Below are 18680 nucleotides of genomic sequence, written 5' to 3' on the forward strand. Positions count from 1 at the left end.
CAAAGTAAAAGAAGAAACAGCTTCCTAAAACAATGTTTCTAACAAAAAGCATCTGCAATTGTGAAGCCTCGACCTTCAATGCTTGAATATCCTCAGCCCTAACCTCCACAGATCCTGACATTAGTATTATTGAGCCTCTTCCAAAGCATCATTATTCCCCAAACAATACAGTATAACAACTATTTACATAGCATTTACATTGCATTAAGTATTATAAGTAATCTAGATGTGATTTAAAGTATACGGGAAGATGTGTGTAGGTTATACACCATTTTATACAAGAGACTTGAGCATCCGCGGATTTTGGTATCCACGGGGTGGTCCCAGAACCAATCCCCCGCAGATACCGAAGGATGACTGTGCGTACTGGTATCAGTAAAGCGTAACTAACATTTGTGTTTGCTTTTGACTCTAGGCATTCGTCCTCCTATTATGAATGGCCCCATGCATCCACGCCCCCTGGTGGCACTGCTGGACGGCCGGGATTGCACCGTAGAAATGCCTATTCTGAAAGATGTAGCAACTGTGGCTTTCTGTGATGCACAGTCCACACAGGAGATTCATGAAAAGGTGAGTACAATAATATTTGGATTAAATAATCTCTGAACGTGTGACAATATGAAATGATTATATTTTAAAATTAAATGTAGCATCAGTTTCATCTTCACCATCTCTAATTTTGTTTGCACATTGTCTACCATTGATAACTCTGCTATAACCCTGAAAGGTTTGTAGAGCCTTAAAATGGAAGATACTGTATTACTCAGCCAGACAGGCACTATCTGAGGGACGGGAAACAGTTGATGTTTCTCTTCCCACAGATGTGCTCTGACCTACTGTTTCCAGCTTTTTATTTTGTTGATCTTTCTCAACCCTGGTAGCTGTATCCGGAGATACCGGCCACGTGACAGATGCACTGCCACCTGGCTGGTTGGAGGACACACCATGTGCCAATCAACATTTGGTCCCTCCCAACTAATCAATGCACACCTAAATTATTGGTCACCTTAATTGGATTATCTTGCCCAGCCCCATGCTATAAAAGGTGAGACTTGTCCCTGGCTCGCTCTCTCTTACAGACCACCTCAATGAAGGTAAGTGCATTGATTTATGTTTGGGAAGGTCTATTGTTTGTCCTGGTAAGGGAGTCGCAGCTATTGACTCCATCCCTTTCTCTGACAACTTCCTAAAAGTCAATCAGATTCTGTATAATCTTGGTGTCATAGAGTATTTAAGTGGGTTCATGAAGGAGGAAAGTTGCATGTTCTCCAATTTGAAAAGAAATTAAGTGGCATAGTGGTTAAATTACATCCACATCCCAAAGGTGTGTGGGTTGATAACCCTACCATGAAGGTGAATCATAGAATCTGGGTTAGTTGAATAGAAAATGGGACAATTTTTTAATATAGGATTAATGTAAAATGGCTGGCTGATCGTTAGTGTGGACGCAGAGTAATACAGTACAGAAATAGATCCTTCAGACTACTATGACCCTGTAATCAACCAAGACGGGCTTTGGATCACATGTAAAAGTGGTTCATTTTTTCTTCCTTACACTATTGAAGCCTTATCCGGCTTTTGTTACCTTCCAAACCTGAATAGTCCAGTGTACTTTGAGCTGCCATCCCTCATTCCAGTCTCCATAGAGTTCATAGAACCATAGAAATGAACAGCATGTAATGGATCCTTACAACTCACTTTGCCCATGCGAATTGTGATGTCATCTGCTCACATTAGGTCTATATGTTTCCACTACTTTCTTATCCAAGTATGTACCCAAACACATTTTAAACATTATAATTGTATCTGCTTCCACTGTTTCTTCTGGCAGCTCATTCCAAATTTTCATCTCATACGCCTCAGATCTCCTTTAAATTTCTAAGATTTTGACTGTATTTTTTTCTGGCCTCTCAGTTTTATAAACCTTAAAAATCACATTTCAACCTCATTTCAATAACACATGTATGTGAGGTGTTGCATTTTGATGAGATAAAATCAGATCAGGAAATTCATAGTGAATGGTGGACAAAAATTTCAATTACATAATTCCTTGAAAATCGTGTCCAGTGTAGTCAAGCTGGTGAAAAAGATGTTTGACATGCTGGCCTTAATCGTGTCAAATGTAGTCAGGCTAGTGAAAAAGGTGTTTGGAATGCTGACCTTCAGTTAGGGAATTCAGTATAGCAGTTGGGAGGTCAGGTAACAGTTGTACAAGATATTGGTGAGGCCATATTTGGAGTATTGTGTTCAGTTTTGTTTACTCTGCTGTAGGATGCACACCGTTCGGATGGATAGAGCATGGAGATTTATAACATGTTGCTAGAAGAATTTGAAGGACTGAGTTACGAAGAGAGATTGAGCAGGATAATGAGGGGGGGTGATATTAAAGAATGTAAAATCATGAGGGGCACAGATAAGGTGAAAGTGCCGTCTTTTTCCCAATCTTGGGAAATCAGGAACTAGCAGATAGAGGTTTAAGGTGAGAAGGGAGGGACATTTTTCCCTCAGAGGTCAGTACATATATGTAATGAACTTGATGAACTGCTAGAGGAAGTGATTGAGGCACGTACTTTAGCAACTTCTAAAAGACACCTGGACAGGTAGATGGATAGGAAATGTGTGGAGGAATATAAGCAAAATGTGGGCAAAAGAGACCAGTTTAGATGGGAATCTTGGTTGGCATGGACAAGTTGGACCAAAAGGCCTGTTTCCATGCTGTCTAACTCAGACTCTTAATATTTAGAACACCTTCCACAAAGGACTTTCTTTAATATTGATCATGTAAACTACTTTGATGCCTTAAGGGCATTATATGATGTAGGAGGGTTGTTTATGAGACTGGAGTCTCATTATTAATAATCCATTTCGTAGTTTGTTTTTGTAACATCATGCGGATCTCTGCAGTGAATTGAAAGTTTCTCAAACAGAAAAACACTAAATATAGCATTATTTTTTCTGTATCTCTCTGTGTCATTAATGACTTTTAATATAATGCAACAAAGATTAAAATTAAGGGCTCTCCTGAATTCATACAGTAATGTTTTGATAATTAAAATGCAAGATGGATAAAGACTGCATAATTCAAAGCTCAACCTTCAGTGTTGAATCTTCACGTGAAGAAAATCCACAATTGCACTTATCACTGAGAAAATCTAAAATTGGTTGATTTGAAAAGAGACGTGTGACTGTCGGCGAGTTATGGGTGAAATGCAAGGTGTGCATAGCAATGTTATGCATGTGAGGAATGTTAGATGAGAGTAGTCATCTGCAAAAACAAATCTCCTCCCCTGATTTTCACTAAACAAATTTTAATATCAGACAGGAACAACATATTTAAAGCACTTTTTTTATAAAGTGCAAATGTTTTTGCAAATGATTAATTGCTTTGTAATATCTTCGTATTTTAAAAGTCCATGTGGATTCAATACTGTGATCCTCTGCGACAGGGTATTGTTACTGCAGTAATGGCTCATAAGTTTTGTTCTCTCTGTTACATATTACAAATTGAAGTGCAGATGGTAAGAAAGCAACAATTGCATGAATGGCTTCTATTGTGTGTGACTCCACATTGCTCATTGAACCATCTCAGCTGGAGAAGTCTAAATAGAACAATGGTGGAATCATTGTTCACTTCGCTGCCAACTTCACAGAAAGCATGTTAGCAAAAATTGATCCCAACTTTATTTAAAATATAGAAAACACAAGGAGGCAAATAGCAGGGGTAGATTCAAACTGTCTGTGTGAAGCATGTAAATGCAAAACATATTTTGGAAGGAAAACAAGTTTTTGCCTTGTATTTGTGATGATGAATGGATGAGACAGACTCTGTTCTTCTCACAGACAGACTCATGAAAGAAAGCAAAGAATGATTGTGGTTCATTTTTATCATAATTAGCATCTACAGTGTCCAAGCAATTTCTGACAAAAGATCCCAAGCTGTATCTATAAGTCTGAGCAGATTGCTTGCAAAGTAGTTTGCCCACAGTGGCAAGTTTAGTCCTCAGAAGAGGGAGAAGGGCAACTTTTTTTTAGTTCATTTTAAAGTATATTTTTGGTGGAGGCTTCTGCAAAGCTAGCAGTTGACGTCAAGTGTCCTGAACTTGGAGTTCGGCTTCAGACATTTATTATTAGGACTAATGGAATAGTGCCTATATCCTAGCACAGACTGTGTACAGGCCATCACTACCCTCATGATGTACAATTTACAGCCAGAAGAGGTGTGGTGCATTTCCAACTCCTATGCTGCCATAGAAACCGAAACCATTCTGCACTTGATCCGGAGATCCAAAGAGGATCTCCACAGACTTGTTATGTATCAATCTCTAAAGAACGTGGGGAAATGTACCTAATGTTGCTTTCATTGTGCGACCTAAGTGGAAGAGCATAATCTGTGTGGATTGGAAATAGCATCTGTACCTCGCTGACACCTAATACTGGCACACTCCAAGCAAGTGTGCTCAGCCCACTGCTCTACTCTCTCTACACTCATGACTGCGTGGCTAGGCATAGCTAAAGTGCCATCTATAAATTTGCTGACGATACAGCTATTGTTGGCAGAATTTCAGATCGTGTCAAGAGGGCATACCGCAGTGAAATATATCAGTTAGTTGAGTGTTGTTACAGCAACAACCTTGTACTCAACATCAGTAAGACTAAAGAATTGATGGTAGACTTCAGAAAGGATAAGACGAGGGAACACACACCAGTCCTCACAGAGGGATCAGAAGTGGTAAGAGTGAGCAATTTCCAGTTCCTGTGTGTCAATATCTCTGAGGATCTATCGATGCAGCTACAAAAAAGCCATGGCAGTGGCTATAATCCATTAGGAGTTTTAGGAGATTTGGTATGTCACCAAAGACACTAGCACATTTCTACAGATGTATCATGGAGAGCATTCTAACTGGCTGCATCACTGTCTGTTATACGGGGTTTACTGCACTGGATTGAAATAAGCAGCAGAGAGTTGTGAACTTTTAGCTCTGTCATGGGCACCAGCCTCCAGGACATGTTTAAGGAGCAATGCCTCAAAAAGGTGGCATCTGTCATTAACGTGCCCCCCCCCCCCCCCATCACTCAGGTTCACATTGGTACCATCAGGAAGGAGGTACAGAAACCTGAAGACAATCTCAACAATTCGGAAACAGCTTCTTCCCCTCTGCCATCCAATTTATGAATGGACATTGAACCCATGAAAACTGCCTCATCATCTTTTTATTTCTATTTTTGCATTACTTATAAAACAATATAAAAGACAACACCATTCACATCATTTGCCAGTGATATTAAACCTAATTCAGATTTTTGTTTGTGGCTGTGTTCTCGATAGTGGTATTGGAGAGGGGATGTTATCCATTTCCTTCAGGAATATGTTTGTCAGGAAAGTCTGGTGAGAGACAGTGTGATTGGTTGATATTGGTGTTACTTGTAATACTGTTTACAGAAACTCCCCGAGGCAGGCATCAACAGTTGCTGGAAGGTCATCAGTTGGTCTGCCTGACTTCCATGGAAGGAGCTGCCTAAAATCAAATAGAGTCATAATAGAGCATTGCAGCCCAAACAGGACTTTCGGCCCATTATCTGTATAGCTTGGAGGCAGTTCGTTTAACACAACTCATTCATTCTGACTCTGTTGCCTAACTGAGCGAGAGTACAGTGGACTGGTTCATTTCCAGAGAACTGCTGAAGCCTGGTTCAAAGACCATTAGGTATAGGAATAGAATTACACCATTTGCGGTGGTCAGAGTGAAGAGTTTGATAGTGTTCCCCCACTCTCCATCAGGACTCAGATGTAGAGGAAGCACACATCAGTTCCAGATTCAAAAGATTAACCAGACAGACTTGCAGGTGACATGTTGTCTCACCTGGAAGTACTGCTTAGGCACCCTGCATGGCAGTGCTTACTGGAGTACACGGAGGGAGATCAGTGGAAAGGGATAAGTGGACAAAGGGAGTCGTGTAGAGAGTGATCCCTATGGAAAGCAGGGTGGGGGAAAAAGGAAAGATGTGTTTAGTAGTAGGATCCCATTGGAGATGACAGAAGTTCAGGAAAATTATGTATTGGATACAGAGGCTTGTTGAATGGTAGATAACTCAAGGACACTTAAAGCTACTGTGCAGGTTGACTCTATGATTAAGAAATCATATGGTGCATTGTCCTTCATCAATTGTGGGATTGAGTTTAGAAGCCAAAAGGTAATGTTGCAGCTATATAGGACCTTGGTCAGATCCCACTTGGAGTACTGTGCTCATTTCTGGTCGCCTCACTACAGGAAGGATGTGGAAACTATAGAAACTGTGCAGAGGAGATTTACAAGGACATTGACTAGATCAGGGAGCATGCCCATGAGAATAGGTTGCGTGAACTTGGCCTTTTTACCTTGGAGTGATGGAGAATGAGAGGTGACTTGATAGAGGTGTATAAGATGATGAGAGGCATTGATCGTATGGATAGTCAAAGGCCATCTTCCCAGAGCTGAAATGGCTAGCACGAGAGGGCACAGTTTTATAAGGTGCTTAGAAGTAGGTACAGAAGAGGTGTCGGGGTAAGTTTTTTATGCAGAGAGTGGTGAGTGCATGGGATGGGCTGTCGGCGATGGTGGTGGAGACGGATATGATAGGACCTTTTAAGAGACTCCTGGAGAGGTACATGGAGCTCAGAGAAATAAAGGGCTATGGGTAACCCCAGGTAATTTCTAAGGCAAGGACATGTTCAGCACAGCTTTGTGTGCCAAAGGGCCTGTATAGTGATGTAGGTTTTCTAAGTTTCTATGAGACCCTGTGCTTTTTATGGCAATTGGTGGACGGGTCGAGGGTAGATATGTGGGAACGGAAGATGTGGGTGAGGACAGCATTGATGGTGGAAGGGAAATCTGAAACTGACTGTTTATTCCTCACCATAGATGCTGCCTAACCTGCTGAGTTCCTCTAGCGTTTTATGTTTGTTGCTCAAGATTTCCAGCATCTGCAGAATTTCTTGTGTTTAAGAAGTTTAGAATGATCAACCTTTCTGTTTTCTTCAGTTAAATGACAAGTGACATGATATTTGTCATGTCAGGAACCGAATTATAACAGTAGTGTAACTTGCCTACAGTATTGTTTTCCATTTAACATTCGCAGCTCTCTTCATCTGTTGAAGTTAAGCATTCACCAATTGAACACTATAGACTACTTTAAGTGGGCACCCATCTCCTTTGCAGAAATGTAATCCATCAATAAGAATTGTAAATATATTTATAAACTGAAATAGATTTTATACATTTTATCTGTCTAGCACTTACAGCTGTAAGGCACTTAATGGTGAAAGATCTTTTACCATTAATATTCAGATCACAAAATGGTGTAACGTGTTCTGTAGAAGACAATTAACTTTGAGCCATCGGCTTTGCCTATTGGTATAATTTCCTGATCCATGGTAAAGCATCTATTAAACATAAATCAGGCTTCAATTTGCAATGTGTGCTCCCATTTTGTGTAAGTTAATAAATTGTTCTGCTCTGCCTCATGATAGATAACTTGCATGTCTTAAGCACAAGAGATTCTGTAGATACTAGAAATCCAGAGCCACACACACAACGTGCTAGAGGAATTCAGAAGGTCAGGCAACAACTGTGGAGGGGAATAAACAATCAACAGTTTGGGCCGAGGCCCTTCACCAGGATTGGAAAGGAAGGGGGGAAGGAGCCAGCATAAGAAGGTGAGGAGAGGGGAAGGAATACAAACTGGCAAGTGATCGGTGAAGCCAGGTGATGGAATAAAGTGGGTGGGTGAGGGAGGGTAGTGAACTAAAATGCTGGGAAGTGATAACTGAAAGAGGTAAGCAGCTGAAGAAGGAATCTCTTATGAGAGAGGGGTGCACCATGGGAGAAAGGGACACCAAAAAGAGGTAATAGACAGCTGAAGAAAAGAGGAAGGGTAAGAGGGGAGCTGGAATTGGAAATGGGAAAAGCTAGAAGGAGGTTGGGAGAGGGGGAAATTACGGGAAGTTAGGAAACCAATGCTCTCTCTATCAGGTTGGAGGCTACCTAGATGTCATATGAGGTGTTGCTCCTCCAACCTGAGATTGGCCTCATTATGGCAGTAGAGGAGGCTATGGGGCTACATGTCTGAATGGGAACTAGAATTAAAATGTGTGCCCATGAGGAATACCTGCCTTTTGTGGTGGTTGGAGCAAAGGTGCTCGATGAAATTATCCCCAGTCTTTGTCAGGTCCCAATGCAGAGGAGCCAGATTACAGTAGAATAACCTAACAGACATCCTTAAACTCGTATTTTTAAAAAGGTGAATGAATGCAGTTTTCTGTTGGACTCCCCTGTGGATCAAGTATGAGGGGCAATGTTTTGATAATTATTGAGCACCCTGTATAACACAACAAACAGGAAGTCTGTTTGTTGGATAACAGAATTATTGAGAATTGTTTTTCTTTATTAAATTGGTATCTGATTCATTCATTTCTGTATAATTTGCAGTTGCTCTTGGGGCTTATCATTCTCATTATCATCTCTAGTGAAAGCAGCTTCAATTGGCACTTTGTGTCTTCCTGCTAACTGTTCCTGAATTAAGTAGTTGCTTGCTTGCTGACGTACAGTAGTTTTATAATTTAATATTTCAGATCAGATGGTGTTTCTAAATTATTGTATTTAAATGTAATTTATGACTTTATGTCATGAAACAAAAGGCAAGTGCTTAAAGGATTCTGAAATTAACACATTCTCTGCACTTGTTAGTTTTGGAGACTGATGGTGAGACTGGTAATTTAGCTGGACAGTAAGTGGGTTGATTTAGAACCTCCTGTAGTATCTATAATGAGGGCTGATATGGATCAAATGTTAAAATAATTTCATAAAAACAATGTGGAGGAAAATAGGATAGTTGACTTTTCATCAAAACTGAATAAAGTTAGAAAGCAAACATACTTTTAAGAGACAAAGGAGGAGTAGAATGAACAATATTTGTAAGGTAGGGACCAAGGTTGTGCAAGTGACAAGATGCTCCATTTGTGTTCTTTCTGTGTGGAAGAAATCAAAATCTGATTGGGTAACTTCTGCCTGTTCAACCAGGAAAGGTGGCCATGAGCTTCCATTTGCCTGCTTGACACAAGTGGTAAAGACTGAGAAAAGAGAATGGAGGTTTCTTGACGGCTGCTAATTTGCTAGTGGAGACGCAAATAGAAAAGAGAGGGTGATGGACATTTCTAAAATTGAGGTGCAAAATGCTGCTGTTTTTAAGAATCAGAAATAATAGGAAACGCAGGAAAACTCCAGCAAGCCAGGCAGTTTCTATGGAGAGATAAAAATGGAGGTAACTGAGATACCTCAGAAATCCATCTTGGTCGGCATGGATGAGTTGCACTAAAGGGTCTTTTTCTAACTTTACAAGTTGTTCATCTCTATCAGGACTGCTGCTCTTCCAGTTTAGTATATTGCGGGTTGGGTAATCACTTTGCAGAGCACTTCTGTTCAGCTGGCAAAGATGACCCTGAAAGTTGCTTAAAAGTTTAAAATCTCCCACCCACTGTCAATCTCTAACTTTGACCTATATCGTTCAATCAAAGTCTGGCTTCTTCTCTTACATGGGACTCAACATTGAATCCAACTATTCCAGATAAGCAGTCTTAACAGTTTATGCTAGTCCTGAATATCGTCAACCTATAACCTTAACTCAGTTCTTTTTCTGCCTCCCCAGATGATGCTTTTTTCATTCCATTTTGTTTCAGATTCCTGGCAACTGCTGTGTTTATCTGTGTTTGAGTGGTTTCTCTTCTTCCTCTTTCCTCTGAACTTCTGTTTACTCCTCTCTGATAGATTACTCCTGTAAACGAACCTTCATACTCTTCTCAGACACCAGTCTATCTTAAGCACTGTCTCTTGGTCTCCACAATATTAAAATATTCCCTTGTTCTCTTCACCTCATCCTCTTCTGCAGTTTAAAACATGCCTGACTGCTAATTTTTCTCAGATCTATCTAAGGACAAGTATTTAAAGTTAATTGTTTCTTGGTTGACAGTTTCCATCTGACCTTCAGAGTATTTACAGCAGAATTCTTTTACTTTTCAAACACTTTTCTGATATCAAACATCTGTTGTACCTTTGACTTGTATATCAGAATTGCCGAACAGACTCAGAATGGAAGTGTATGTTTTAAAGATGGTGTATTCCAGTTAATTGGGACGCATTAGAACCAATACCTTTTGACCTAATAAAGTGGCTGCCCCAGTTAGCTGATGTAGCTGGAAATAGCTACAGTATGAAAAAGACAACTATCATTTGATTAATAGTTTATGTACTATATTTAAACAAAATACAAAACAAATTAGAACACTACTAATAACTCTGCAGTACTATAAAACTATATTAGTTCCTAATAATTATCGATGGAGGAATTCATTTGTCGTGTCCTTTTGATTGTATATAAACAAAATCAGTGCAGGCACCATGTACAGATCATGAACTGCCTTCATACAATGTTTTTAGACAATTGCTTCTTCAATCTTCATTGTAGTGTTATTGATATTTTCAAATTGTTCATAATTTTTAACTTGTTTAGTGAAATAATTTCATTTTTAATCCCAGCCATTTCTGGCATCTTCAGCCTGAATGCTTGGCACTGCGGTGAAAAAAACAGTGAAGAATTTCCAGTTAAGAATTGTCTTGCTGTTTATTTCTTGCCAACAATCAGTGACAAAAATCACTGCTTTTTGAACATAAACACATGCAAATGACACTATTTAAAATCTGATTGCTGTTGGTATTGTCTAAAAGCCACACAAGTGCACGTGACTGACTCTTGTTAGAAACTTTTTGCCACCAGTCTGCAGCCCCAATTAAACAGCATAGTATCCCAAATAAACAAAGAATCCCAGCTATTTTCTCAATTTTAGTTTTTATTCTTTAAGAGTTGTCCCAAATAAGTGTCTCTCCCATTAACAGATGGCCTAATTAACTAGAATATGTGTTAATTTAAAAACAAGATCAAAGGATGGCTTCATTCTCCCAATACTTGCAAACTTCCTAAGTGTTTTGAAGTTGTTTAGAGCTATCAGTACTTCCCTTTTCCTTTTCAATACTCTTCAAAGATTGAATCAATGTACTTCAGAGTGCTCTTGGATGGTACCACCTCCTCACTCTTCCCCACTCTCCCTGGACGGTTACATGTGCTGTCATTGAATAAAATTAATAGGATTTTTTCCCCAATAATGAATATATGCTTTTGCATTCTTAAGTCCTTTCAAAGCCTCTGAAAATAAGTTTGAATTCGGGTTTTTTTTGGGAACTAATGCAGCAATCAAAAGGATAGATTGATAGCACCGGAGAGCATGCAGAGGTGAGCTATGAGGAAGTTGGTTGAGATGGAGTATTTTGGTTATGTTGAGAGGCTGACTTTTTCATAGATTTTTCAATGGAGAGTAATTGGTTAAAATGAGATATAATTGAGGTATATAAATTCATGAGGGGTTTAGATGAGTGCTGGAGGGAACTAGAGGACCTTGATTTAAGGTAAGAGAGTTGAAGGAGATCTGAGGGGGATTTTTATCACCCAGGGAGCAGTCAGTTCTTGGAATACACTGCCAGAGAATGTGGTGGAAACAAATTGTAAAAGTGTTTAGGAAGGATTGGGCTAAGAACTTGGATTGCATAGGTAAGGAAGGCAACAGGCCAAGTGCTGGAAGATAGGATTTTAGAGCATAGGATAGTAAATACAAGATGGAAACTGGCTATTTGGCCCACAGTGTCTGTGTCAAACACTATAACAAATTAAAGTAATCACTTCTGCATAATCCATATCTTAAAGCTTCCTAAACATCACTACAACATGTGCTCCCACCACTACTACTGCAGCCCATTCCAGACACTCTGTGGGCGGGGGGATGGGGGTGGGGAAGAGTGGTGTGAAAGAAACCATAATTCCTTTAAACTTTTCTCTTCTCACCTTAAACACATGCTCTTTGGTATTTCACATGTTTAACCATGAGGCTCCATGGCCAATCATCACAGCACAATTGTACTCAACACAATTTCTCCCATCCTAGTACTCCTCCGCCCCCCCCCCCCCCCCACACACACACACACACAGTCAGCATCAAACTGGGGGATCAATGCTAGTTCAATGAAGAGTACAGGAGGACATATACTGGGAGCAGACTCAGACATGCCTCAGAATAAGGGATCAGTCTGGTGAGGATACAAGGTAGGACTGCTTGCTTGCTGATCAGCATTGACAGTATGCAGTATTCAGAGCTAACCAAGCAAATCTGGAGTTCTGCCACTCCAGTCTTGAACGGTGTGGGCAATTAAATATCTCACTGCCAAATTGGTTCAATTATTTTCATATGCACCAAGGTACAGCATGTGTCTTGCATGCTGTCCATACAAATGATTTCATTCCATCACAGCATTGAGGCAGTAGAAGGGAATGCAATAACTGATTGCAGAATCAGGTGCATTGTACTTTCTTTATTACTGTACTACCAGGCTTATCTTTAATCTTCCTGAAGGGAGGGAGGAAGAAGAGAGAATGTCGGGATGGGTGGGATCTTTGATTATGCTGACTGTATTACTGAGGCACCAAGAAGTATAGACAGAGTCCGTGGATGGAAGGCTGGTGTCAGTAATGTGCTGAGTAGCAGCAGTTTGAACCAACAGAAACAAGAGAAAATCTGCAGATGCTGGAAATCCAAGCAACACACATAAGATGCTGGAGGAACTCAGTCCTGATGAAGGGTCTTAGCCCTAAACATCAACTATTCACTCTTTTCTATAGGTGCTGCCTGACCTGCTGAGTTCTTCCAGCATCTTGTGTGTGATGCACAGCAGAAACTCACCAAGACTCCATAGAAAGCTTATTCCAATCCCATCTCCTCTACCAGCAAGAAGAACAAGGATGGCAAAAACATGGGAACTCCATCACCTGGAAGTTGCCCTCCAAGTCACCTACCAGTCTGACTTGGAAATGCTATTCCTTCACTGCCACTAAGTCAAATTCCTGGAACTCTCTCCCGAATACCATTGTGGGTATACCCACACTTGAAGCAGTTCTTGAAGGCAGCTCAACACCACCTTTTCAAGAAAATTGAATGCTGACTCAGCCTGCCTCATCCACAAGTGTAGACAAATTGAGTCAGTTACAGGAGTCTATAATTTGAACTCCTTATTTGATTTCTTGGTGAACTTATTTCTCAGTGCAATTTAAAACATTTTATCAAAACCTCCGTCTCAACGTCCTTTTTGTCTTACTGCTCTCTGAAATAGATTTAGACATTTTTTCTGTGTGGAAAGTATTATGCAAGTGCAATTTTGAATTGCAGAATCTTTAATGTTAAAGGTGATTGATTTTTCAATACAAGCTTGATGGCACTTTGTGCACACAGTATGACTTCTTGCTCTTTGTCAGTAGTATCAATGATCTTTTTACATATGGTACAACAAAGACTTTACTATTGAATCTTTGAGGGAAGGGGATTCACTTAGTGATTGGGGTAATTCTACAAAATTGCTCACATAATCTACATGATAATGAGAAAGAAGTGTTTATCAGTCATTCCTACTGCCTTAAGAATGAAATAGTGTAACTTTCAACCTTTGCCATCTATATGATACATAATGATACTGATGTTAATGAATGCTGAAATGCCATGCAACATCCAATATTATTGAATAATTTCTGATGAAGATATAGGAGTGAAACACTGCAGCAGATACTGTATATGGGAAGACAGGAGATTGTCATGACAAGTGCAATTAATCTCTAGCTTCTCATAACAAAAGAAATCAAATAGATTAAGGGAATACTAAGAAACCAAAATCAGGCCAAGGACCATTGACCCACTAGAAATAATTACAAATCATAATGCAATATTACTTTTCATACAAAGCAAATGTGCAGGATATTGTTTGACTTTGACATGCCAAATGTAGCAAGGATCAGTGCTTCTTTTCATTACCTTTGGAACTGCACTGTTGTTTGTTACAAGGAATGTTTGACCCTTTCAACAAAAATCTTTGCACGCAAATATTTTCTGTAATCCAGCCATCTGTACTATAGATGACCCACCTTTTGGTACGTCATATAATTTCCATAATATAAAACTTGCTTGTACAGCAAACAGTAGTGCCTTTCTATATTTGAAATTTGTAGACAATAGTATCTGTTTAAAGTTTGGGAAAAGTGACCCTGAACTGTTCATTTGGGAAAGGATTGTATAAATTAGTATTTTGTTACTGCTGTCATATAACACACTTCACGACATATATCAGTGTTATTAAATCTGATCCTGATTCCTTTCAGTTTTGCACTTCCTTTAAAGCCAACCCACACACCCATTGGTGTTGGTGTGCCCCTCTCCCCCCACCCTCATCCCTGCTACCACTATCAGCTGATTGTTGCCTTTAGCTTAATCACACATCTATCTTTCTTATTTGATAGTTTGACTTTAAAGGGTTCATTTATCAAAGTATACAACTCTGAAGCTTTTCAATTCTCCTGGTAGTCATGAAACCAAGAAAGAAAAGAAAGGCAGCATAAGCATCGGCCTCCAAATCCTGCCTCCCTGCAAACAAAAATGGAATGGGCACATTGACTGATCCTTATTACAGCCCTACTGATGACCCCGTTCCCAACCTTCTCCCTGCCTTAATGCTGCTAAAGGCTCCTCCCTTTCAGAGCTACCTGACCAGTTCTCATTCCGGTTCTGCTGGAATTCCTATCATAGCACTGTCATTGCTTCCCACCTGGTACTGCTGCTGCTCGAAGTGATGAAACTCTTCATATGTTGTCAACAGGAATTCCTAATCCAAGGAAGTCCCCCACAGCAGGGTGCAATCACCCGGAACTGATTGCAATCCTGAGAATTTAGTAGATAACCCTTGCAGCTCATCCTGCCACCAACATGTACATAACTTCACAGACTTGCAGTTGCACAGTTCTTCTGGAGAGTTCTCTACAGGAGGAAAATGTTATTTATAAAGTTTATTCAGCTTCTTTCTTCTCAAAGAAAGTAACCAATGAATGTGAGATAGCAGTCTGATGATATTGTCAAGTGTGTTGTTAAATTTTTAGTGCAACATTTGAAATGTCTAACAATTTCACTAAGTTAATTCTGTCTAGTTTATACTGTCACTAACTATTTCAAAGGCCTATAAGGTATATGTGACTTAAGTCAGATGCGAAAACTGCTGAAATATTTGCTGCTTTTCCCCAGGTACTAAATGAAGCAGTGGGTGCGCTGATGTATCACACGATCACTTTAACGAGAGAAGATCTGGAAAAATTCAAAGCACTTCGAATAATTGTCAGAATTGGCAGTGGTTTTGATAACATTGACATAAAATCAGCTGGAGATTTAGGTATGAATAACTTGTAATGATCAGCCTTGTTCTTGGAATGGATATAATTTTGGGTAAATATGGATACCATTAAATTCTGTCTGTGATTTTATTTTCTCCCAAGAAAGCTATCGGACCATCAGCCCAGTACTTTTTGAGACCCTTTATAGCTGTTGGGATTAAATTTGCATTCAGTTTCACTTATTCAATTGTAGTTTGTGTGACATTCTTGACAGGGCTGTGTCATTTTCTGTTTTGAAGATTTCTGACAAATATCAATTTAAATCCCTACCACATCCTGGGAGTCGACCTGAATCTGCCTGGTAAATTCACCATACAGAATGAGTGTGCTCCTTCTCCCCTGATACAGTTGAAAAAAATACTGCTGTCGCTATTGTAGAAATCCACTATATTCTTTGACAGCTCTAATAGCGGCTTTAGTTTCCTTCATATGAAATCAACTCTGTCATTTCTCTTGCAGACTGTAATTTTTTTGTCTGTAAAATGTACTATGTGAGGATTCATGGTAATATACTTGGGATATTATATGGTTTTACTAAAGGAGGCAAAGATTACAATTTTCTGTGTGTGTTTATGGCAGTAATTCTTCACAGCATATTCATTCTGCATTTAATTTATAAGACAATTGACCTGTCGGTGAAATTCTGTGTTGATTTTAGGTATAGCTGTATGTAACGTCCCAGCAGCCTCAGTAGAGGAGACGGCAGACTCCACAATGTGTCATATTTTGAACCTGTACAGACGGACTACCTGGCTTCACCAAGCTCTGAGGGAAGGCACAAGGGTTCAGAGTGTTGAACAAATACGAGACATAGCTTCAGGAGCTGCCAGGATTCGAGGAGAAACCCTTGGAATTATTGGGCTTGGTGAGGCTTCTGTTAAAGTGAAGCAGAAAGTAACTGCATATTGGTGGAGCAAAACTAATAATTATTTTGTTTTGCTTTAACTTAATGGGTGTTGCTTTAAATATACAATAAAAATAATTGTGGGAAATGTTTTACAGGGAAAAATTTGTTTTGTACAGTCATTCCATATAAATGTTTATCTTCTAAACTCAATGTTAAGTGGTGTTGGTGGGCTCTGTTCGTTTGATGGTGGGACTTAAGAATTCTTTCAATGGCAGCAGCCTCTGTTTCTGTGCTGCCGTGTGACTCAATGGCTTCTTTTTCTTCACCCTTTAGGTCGTGTGGGTCAAGCATTAGCATTGAGAGCAAAAGCCTTTGGTTTTAACGTAATTTTCTATGACCCATACCTATCAGATGGTATTGAACGTGCATTGGGTCTCCAGCGAGTAAATACTTTACAGGATCTCTTATTTCACAGTGACTGTGTGTCCCTCCATTGTAGCCTGAATGAACACAACCACCATCTTATCAATGATTTCACTATCAAACAGGTATGCTTGTGTTTATCACTAATTTTCAAGATTGTTTAATGTCATTTCCAGCATGGAAACATTAAGGAAAATGAAGCGATTGTTACTCCAGATACAATGCAGCACAAAAAACACAATAAAATAAAGAAAACAATAATACGAAAGTGCAATATAGATATACATTGAATGTATGTACAGTATGTTATCAGTTTTCTTACTATGGTCCCAGCAGACATGTAGTCAAACTGGTGAAATAACTATTCATACAACCATCCACAGTTCCTAAATGTTTCCTAAATGCTCACCATCTCATCTAACTAAATAAATACTTTCAAAACCTTGTATAATAGAATAAAAATTGACAGGAGAAATTTTCTGTTTAATTTCAAGCATGTATTAATTAATTTTAAGTGCAATAAATTTTAATGGTTCTTAAAGATGCCCTTAACCTGTTTAACTGGGTAATGGTAGCTGCTTCTGTTTTCAGTTGTCAGATTTTGTTATCTGCTTTCTTCATTTAGATGAAATAAACATCTTGTACAATATATGAAAGAGTTCCCTTTTGATCATGCTGAAAGATTTCTAATTTTTATTTTGTTATTTATGGCTGTCTAAGTTCCTCCTTTCCCAGTCTTGTAAATATGAACAACAAGTTTTATTGGCATTCTCCAATAAAGGAAACTGCATAACTAGCTCAAAGGATATAGTTCACATATTTATTCACCCAATGTCAGCAAATTATTGACCGAACTTTGCTCTTAAAAATAATAACAAACATAGAAAATGTAAGGGGAGAAACAGATATGATATCATTAGATTTCTACATTCCCCAGTGATACAGAACTGTTATTTCCTTTTGCAATGTTTGATAATAGCAGTTTGCTGTAACACTAAAGAGATCTGAACACAGCTTCATTTGTGAACAATAAGACATTTTTATCCTGGCTCTTTTTGCTCAGTGTCAATGTGTAAATTATATTAACTAAAATGATAGATAATGAAACATTATATTCTAGCTTTATTTTAGAGATGTTTCTACTTGTAATATTTGAAAGATATCCATTGTAAGTGCAGGCTTTCTCTTTTTTTTTCCCCACCCTCCCCCCGGAAGATGAGGCAGGGAGCGTTTCTGGTGAATGCTGCCCGGGGCGGGCTTGTCGATGAGAAAGCGCTGGCTCAGGCTTTAAAAGAAGGAAGAATACGAGGAGCCGCACTGGATGTACATGAATCAGAGCCATTTAGGTACAGTCAAATAGGAAAGATTTTGTTTCTCTCTTCTATTGGGTGAACGTAAAGGATGAGGTTGTAAAGAAAGCCATAAAAATTACTAATATGAACAATCCCTGTGTTATAGGGAGGGAAGGGGGTTATGCTCCTAGGAAACTACCTATCTTGTAGCTTTCAAAGCTGCATCATCTACATGTCTTTAAAGAAACATAAATTGAAAGAAAACTTTTTTCCCCACACAAATTCCATAAGAATAAATTTTATTCCATACCTCAAATTTTTGAATATTGATTTGTAAATTCTGTAAGGGCAAATTTTCATTACCTGAATGTTAGCAATGTGGGGGGGGGGGGGGGGGTCACCTTTACTGAAGACAAAGACAACAGTTACAATAATTCTTCAATCTCTGGAATGGATTTCAACCTTTTTATTCCATGGACCAATACCATTAAGCAAGGGGTCTATGGACCCTAAGCCCTGCTTTAGAACACAGAATGGTACAGCATAGGAATAGACCTTCGGCCCATAACACGATGCCAAATTAAATTAAAGCCCATGTGCCTGTCCATTATTCATATTCCTCTGTTCCCTGCATGTGACTAACAGCCTCTTAAATGGCGTGATTGTATCTGCTTCCACCACAACCCCAGTAGCCTGTTCCAAGCACTCCCCAGTCTATTTATAAAGAAACTTGCCCCATACTTCTTTAAAAATTTTCCCTTCTCACCTAAACTGCATGT

At 39.2% G+C, this 18680-nt stretch overlaps 1 protein-coding gene across 7 annotated transcripts in view; it reads left to right on the top strand.

Moving 5' to 3' along the window:
* Nucleotides 1-18680, top strand: part of ctbp1 (C-terminal binding protein 1) — a 200039-nt gene that overhangs the window by 167603 nt on the left and 13756 nt on the right. For all 7 annotated transcript variants that reach the window (XM_059965601.1, XM_059965607.1, XM_059965603.1 and 4 more), the window contains 5 exons: nt 416-570; nt 15194-15338; nt 15998-16204; nt 16520-16734; nt 17825-17955. In XM_059965601.1, the coding sequence (XP_059821584.1) occupies nt 416-570; nt 15194-15338; nt 15998-16204; nt 16520-16734; nt 17825-17955 (853 nt within the window). The remainder of the gene's footprint in view (nt 1-415; nt 571-15193; nt 15339-15997; nt 16205-16519; nt 16735-17824; nt 17956-18680) is intronic.

This window comes from Hypanus sabinus, chromosome 3 (genome assembly GCF_030144855.1).
Source record: "Hypanus sabinus isolate sHypSab1 chromosome 3, sHypSab1.hap1, whole genome shotgun sequence".
In the NCBI taxonomy this organism is placed as follows: domain Eukaryota; kingdom Metazoa; phylum Chordata; class Chondrichthyes; order Myliobatiformes; family Dasyatidae; genus Hypanus; species Hypanus sabinus.